At 29.7% G+C, this 7623-nt stretch overlaps 1 protein-coding gene across 1 annotated transcript; it reads right to left on the minus strand.

Moving 5' to 3' along the window:
- Positions 1–579: 579 nt before the first annotated feature.
- Positions 580–1918, minus strand: LOC113387612 (actin-related protein 2). The gene has a single exon (XM_026624962.1). It carries the CDS (start codon positions 1825–1827, stop codon positions 643–645), a length of 1185 nt encoding a protein of 394 aa, XP_026480747.1. The 5' UTR covers positions 1828–1918; the 3' UTR covers positions 580–642.
- Between the last annotated feature and the right edge of the window lie 5705 nt (positions 1919–7623).

Below are 7623 nucleotides of genomic sequence, written 5' to 3' on the forward strand. Positions count from 1 at the left end.
ATTTTTATTAGTATTAAATATATTGGAAGATTAGATTATAATATCAAATTAAAGTCATTTATGAATTTACATTGATTGCGACCACAATAGTTAATTCTGTAGTTAAAGTTCATAAAATTCCATCTATTGAATATTTGAGAATTTATTTCTTATAAACTATGCTATTTGAATTTATGTTCAGAAGTAAATTAGTATGTAACATGTATTGTGTTAATGTGGTTAGTTTGCTCCTGAAATTTCTCATGAAATTTAGTATAATTCAAGGTAAGCTTATATAAATCCAGTTGCTACAGTTGAAGTTATTGGAGTACCTTATCGTAGTTTACTATAACAGATTTTGATCAATGTTTTATATGAAAGTGATATAAAATTCATGAAAGGTTTTACTTTTTTAATTAAAAATGATATCATTTCATTAAATATTACATTTTAAAAATAAAACAATTTATGTATAACCAAATTATATTATGTTTGGCACTTAATCTAACAATATAATTAAGTTAAAATAATTATAAAATGTAAAAAATATTTAAAAGCAATGTAAAAGTAAAAGCATGTCTGATAAATATTAATAGTTTTTTTAATATAATTTTCAATGTTGAATTATTACAATTCAATATCTATTTTTAATACAGTTCAATATCATGTGCTCCTGGCACCCAATTTTCTTAATACTCCTAATCCTTGATCAAGGTATTCTTGTCTCGACATCCAAAAACTTTCTCTGTCTTTCATAACTTCAGCTAATACAGCACCTCCAATGAAGACCATATCTTTACGTCTTGGAGGATCTTCAATTCGAATTTTGAATTTAGATAATTTATCTATGTCATTTTTTAATACTCTTTCCAAATACAATTGTTTGATTTCTCTTTCTAGTCGACTAGGTAAACCTGGAAACATTGTGGAACCACCTGATAACACAATATGCTTGTACAGCTCGCTTCTCATATCGATCTCTGCTGCTTGGATAGTGGAAAATACTAATTCAGCAATGCCTTGGCCTTCTACATTAATTAAATGTGGCTGAAATAAAGCTTCAGGAGCTTCAAATCTTTCTCCACCTACTTTGATCACACGACCATCAGGTAATACATAGGGTTCAACGAGGACAGTGGTTTCTAAGGCAAGTCTTTGTTCTTGTTCTATATCATAGCCTATGTAACAAAGTTTTTCTTTCATCATTCGAACAGTTTCAAAATCTGCGGAATGGTTAAATGCATAACCTCTCAGCAAGAGAAGTTTTATTAAATACTTAGTGATATCACGACCAGCAATGTCCAAACGCCTTGTTAAATGGGGCAAGGCAAATTCTTCGTAAACAGGACAGATATGAGTGACTCCATCACCTGAATCGACTACAACACCACTTAATAAACCTTGAGCATACAAAGTTAATACAGCTTGTATAGCAATGTATGCCGAATCAAAACCATATTTCTCAAACATGACTTCTATCATTTTTTCTCTGTTCTTAGTAGGGTTCATAGGAGGTTCTGTTAGAAGTATTTTCGTGTTAGCTGGATCAATATTCATTTTGTTCTCTCCAAAAGTGTAATCCCAAACATGACACATATCATCCCAGTTTCTAACAACACCATTTTCCATGGGATAGCTGACTTCTAAGGAAGATCTAAGGGCTGAAGCTTCATCTCCTATCATTAAATCTTTCACCTGGATATCTCCAACTTTATTATCAGCCCTAATAATAGGTCTTCCGATCAAGGAAGGAAAAATATGAGCTGGAAAGTTGCTCCCAGCATAACCGCATTTGACAAAACCGGTACCATTGTCACAAACAATTACGTTTCTACCTTTGCTATCCATAACATTTAGTTTATTAGTTAAAATAGTTAATTAATTATACTGTTTCATTTATATGAAATATTCTTTATCTACAATTTGCTTCTTACGTCAACTGTCAAACATTTGTTGGGTGTTGTCGACGCCGTTATCATCCGAAGATTGTGAATCATACCAACACTATCATTGCGCGGTCGATTCAAAATTATCTATACCAAAAAAGATAAATGAAAAACGAAAATTCTTTTTTAATTGAGTAAAAAACTAATTACACTTTATACTGAACTGATAAATTATATTAAAATATTGTTAGTATATTTTAGCTTTGCTCTAAACTTTTGGAATATTTTGCTTATCTTGGATTTCTACCAATTTTTAAGAGTACATGCGTTTTGTTAGAGATGCCGATTTAAACATAATTCCGCCTGGATTATATATTTATTTAAATACTGATCTATCTCCTAAAAGTGAATCTAAAATATTATTAAACTTGTGGGGCAATGCATTGTGCCCCAAAGAAAATTGCTGTTATTACTATAGTATTATATGTATTATATGTATTATAATATGTACTTTAAATTTTATTATTAACTTCCCGTAAAGTAAGTTATAGTAATAGCAAAAAAATCGAAAATGAAAATTTTTATATATCTTTACGTTTTAAAGGTTCTTGAACATTTTGGCATACCCTAGAAAAAATTGATGTGTGTTTGTGTGTGCATGTGTGTGTTTGTGTTTGTATGTGTGTGTGCGGATACAAATTTTCGTCGACGATTTTGAGAACACCGATCAACCGATTTGAATAATTCAAAAAACATTTGATTTGTATTGATAAGGAGACTTGCTGATTAGTTTTTGGCGAAGGCAGATCTAGCCGTTCCGAAGATACGGGCAAAAAGTGCCACAAGCGATAACTCGGTTTTAAGAGAACGGAGCGTCCGATTTTACCTTTTTATTGACAAGATGAACTACTGATTAAATTTTTTGGAAGGCAGGTCCAGCTGTTATGGACTCTCAATAAAAATAAGTTAAAAAAAATGTCATTTGGCGGTCAAAAAATTTTATTGGACTTATGCACATCAAATTTATTATTTATATCAATTATCACATATTTTATAGAGATTTTCATAATGTGTACACATTTTGTGTAATTTTTCTTGGGTTCTTTTCCAGTTCATTATATCATTGTCATTGTATTTTTTTTTTAAATTTCACTTGATTTTTATTATAATTTTCAGCACATACATATCATTTAAAAAACTATAATATCTGCATCAAAATCAATTATTTGAATTGTTTGTACATTTAAAGATAATTTTAATTTATTATTTTAATTAATAGTTCAATTAATATTTACTTCAATAAATGAATAATTTATTACATAATTTTCTCAAAGTCCAAAAAAATACTTTAACTATTTACACTCGGATGCCGCCGACAATTATTAACTTCCCCTCCAAGTTTGTTTTTACGATTTGCCAATTTTATGTTTTCTCGACGTTTCAAGTCATTCTGAAAAGTTTGATACCTAATTTAGAAAAAGTATATGTGTGTGATCCGATTTTTGACTTTTTATCGATATTTTTTCAAAAAAGGCTGCCCAATTTAAAAAAAAAATTAATAGTCACTGGATGTAACTTTATAAGAACTAGCATTTGTTTGTTTTAGGTGTCGATCGACCAAGCCGTTTCTTTGTAATCACCAAAAAAGTGCAAAATTTTTGCAATTGATGGCTAAAATTTATTTTTTAGGACGATTTTAATAAAATCTTGTATGGTGACCAGAAATGCTTCCTGGAATGAACATAAAAAATATTAGAGGCCTATGAGAAGTGGTTTAATCATAAAAATCAATTAAAATGTAGATTAATCGGCTGCGTTTTCAGACAATATTCCGTATATAAGTCCAGTTATTTAAGCTTAAATTAGGTAAGAATCTCGAAATTCGAGGTACCCAGCTGTAAGTCTGTAAATACTGTATACTGACACACTAAAAGTTGTCTCAAAACCTGCATATGGTACATACACCCTACCATATGTAGGTTTTGAGACAACTTTTATGGTGTCAATATACAGTATTTACAGACTTACAGCTGGGTATGTCGAATTCCAAGGTAAACTTACTATAATGACTGGACTATATATATTAGGAGTATGTTGGTTTTCAAATGAAATGTATTCATTCATTCATTCAGAAAATCACTAGCATTTTTGGAAAGTTGATACAAAATTGAATAATCTGGGATACTTTCTTACATCATTATGCTATATTGTAACTCATAATATATTGATTCATTATAATTTAAGCCAATTGTTGCAACTCCCCTTAAAGCAAAATACCACTTACACCTAGCAAATGTCATATTCTCAGAAAATGGTATAAACTCATAATTGAATACACCTAATATAATATATAAGTAATACTACCTGTTCGTATATACTTAAGGTATAGTGAATAAGTAAAGAGTAAATTTCATTAGAATAGATGAATAAATGTTATTTTTTGAACAATATGCATACATTATTATATTTTATCAGCAATTATAGCTCCATTAAAGAAATCTAAAAAAAATAATGCATTTTCTATATTTATGAATTCTTGTTGAATTGTACCAATTTCTTTATTTTTTTAAAACTATACATATATCACAAAATATATTAATGTACATTATTAATTATGAATTACATTTTTAAACAATATGCATTATTAGTTATAAATTATATTTTTAAATAATATGCATTATTATCATTTATAATATCTGTATATAAATCTAAAATAATTTCTAAGTAGGTACAATTCAACAAGAGTTCATAAATGTATATTATACTATACAATATATTATATGAGCTCTGCCCTTGAAGACTTTTGTATTAAATAGTCAAATTTTAACAATCGTTCCAAATCGATAATATTCGTAAAAAATCGTAAAATAATTCAATAGTTTAATACAGGTTCGATCTAGTTCTGCAAATGTCGCCTAAGAGGTGACACCTTAACGCCCTTGAGGTGTAAATTATTTTCGGGACGCGTTTTTAATTTTTCGTAATCGTCATTTTTCTAATTTAATAGTGTTTTAGTGTAATCCTGTTAAATAAACTACTACATAATGTGTTAGAAATACTATTCCTACCAAATCGCACATATTTTGATACACACGTGGAGGAATTGTCCTCGGGGTAAGTTGTAATACATAATTGCGCATTATTTTACTTCGGGATGAAGCTTGTATTAAATGAATCAATCTTTATATCATTCTGTAGAATGCAGGTTTTAGTTAGTTAGTAATATGATATATTGAAATTTATACAAAAATTATTAAATACTATGAAGATTACGATGGCGTGGTTTTGTACGCCCCGGATTGATTCTAACCGGGACGACTCGTTCATCATAGGTTGATCGCAATACAGTTTCTTGTTGAACCCTAACTGAATAAAATATTTTTAAGTTTTTTTTTATTTTATTTAACATATTTTTTCTTTTTTCTGATAACCAAAATGCATTTGCATATACTATGAATCCTAGATTATAAAGAGACCATCCACTATATGTTGCGCATTGCATCATAAATACGAGTATATAATTTAGAAAAATGAGAGGAATAGTGGTATTATATAAAATGGTTTTCTAACTACATGAAGGAGTTAGTGAATATATTAATATTATTTCACTCATTTGTGAAATAAGAACTGAATGTGCAAAATTTGCATGAATAGTGGTGTGATACCATCAAATCTTATACAAAAATGATGTTATATAATGTTCTTTCAGGGCACTCCTCAGAATGAACGACTTTTAACTTCCCAAAATAGAAGTTTATGTTCATGTTTTTGCTAAAAAATCTGATTTTGTGATTTTATGTTTTATCGATGTATGTGTGTGAGCCATTTATCTTTTATTTTTCTCAGAAACGGCTGAACCGATTTTACAAATTTAAAAACCATTGGATTAAACACGATAACGGGGCGTTCATTTTATTTGTGAGCCTCAAACGGGGAGGGGGAGGGTTTGATAAAAAATCACAAAGTATCACGAGAGGTCTAGCAAGATGTCACGTGTATTCATTTTTTACCTCGATTTAAAAAAATTCCAAAAATTTTCAAAATTATTTTACCACGATTTTTTTTCTAGTTTCTAAAAATACGGCACGCACTGCACGCTGGCTAGACACGTCTCTGTTTAATTTTAACCTTTTCGACAACGGATGCCGCTGCTCCGGCGGCAAAATACATATAAATTCCGGAATTCGCGAGTGGAAAGGGTTAAAAATATTAATTTATTTTTTTATATATGTGGGGTTGTCGAGAAACTCGTAAATGAGGTCGCAAAGGACAAAAGTTTAAGCGTCTCTGTATTACATAATAAATTTTATTTAACATCGATTAGAACTGTATTTGCTATTACTCATCCTAACCTAGTATTTATCTCGAGAGGGCAACCCAGCGGTCAACCAGTCATTTTTTTCATATGTAAACTATATATATTTTAAATGTATATCTAATAGCGTTGAAGTATCTTTGTTGAGTATGTTTGAGATATATAACTTCAAGAGAAATTTTGATGTCATACTGCTTGATAGCGAACTGCCGTGGTTGGGATCGAACCCGGTACTATTTTACGCTAGCCCACGTTTTTAACAATTACATCTTGATGGGCTTTCATAATATATAATACGGAAATTTTTGTTTCATTGCATTTTTTTCAGCCTTGCACTCTTGAAATATCTGCATTAGTTAAAATAAAAATGTTTATTGATCATTTATAAAACACCCAAATTTTTACATCTATTCATATTTTCAGTCATAAAAACAGCTGATTCATATATAACATTTTTGATTAACTTTATTATTTTTAACTTCCCGTAGGGTAAGTTATTGTAATGGGCCGAAAATCGGAATTGAAAATTTTTACATTTCTCGACGTTTTGAAGGTTTCTGAACGTTTTGGCATACCTCAGAAAAAATGGATGTGTGTGTGTGTGTGTGTGTGTGTATGTATGTGTGGATACAAATTTCCAGTCACGTTTCAGGGCGCACGGATCAACCGATTTGAATGGTTCAAAAAACATTCGATTCCTATTGATTGGGAAAAGAGCTGATTAGTTTTTGGCAAAGGCAGGTACAGCCGTTTCGGAGATACGGAGCAAAGAGTGCAGAAAATAGAAATCGAATTTTTGAGCGAACGGAGTATCCGATTTGAATGATCTAAAAAACATTCAATTAGTAATGATTGGGAGAAGTGTTTGTTAGTTTTTGGCAAAGGCAGGCCCAGCCATTTCGAAGATACGGAGCTAAATATGTAAAAAATGGCAGTTTTTGAGAGAACTAAGCGTCCGATTTAAATGATTCAAAGAACTTTCTGCTTGTCTTAACAAAATAATTGATTTTGAAAAAAAAAATTTGTTTTATTTTATTTTTTTTTTTTTTTAGTATTTTGTATATCGAAAATATTTCAGATTTTATTTTTAATTCTGACTATAGTTCTAATATACTTTAGAAATAATTTCAACTCTGCAATTCGGTTTATATAGTTACAATATTTATAATAATCTATTTGAAAACATTCAGTATTCCTCGAATATTTCGTTACGGTGCGGGAAGTTCCAGCAATTTGCCTTAAGGCACGATGCCATAATTGCCTCAAGACAGAATTCCACTTACAGCTAGTTTTTATTATTGTTCAAAATTTCTCGATTTACACAATTATATTCTAATTGCTGATAACTTTTACTCGTTAATGATGTGAGATATGTACATACTTAACATTTCAAGATTCATAATATATTACAATCAAAAGTAGTCTGTAATTAAATATTCATTA

The sequence above is a fragment of the Ctenocephalides felis genome, unplaced genomic scaffold (genome assembly GCF_003426905.1).
Source record: "Ctenocephalides felis isolate EL2017-DRISC unplaced genomic scaffold, ASM342690v1 CF-g0.4_SCAFFOLD_03572, whole genome shotgun sequence".
NCBI lineage: Eukaryota > Metazoa > Arthropoda > Insecta > Siphonaptera > Pulicidae > Ctenocephalides > Ctenocephalides felis.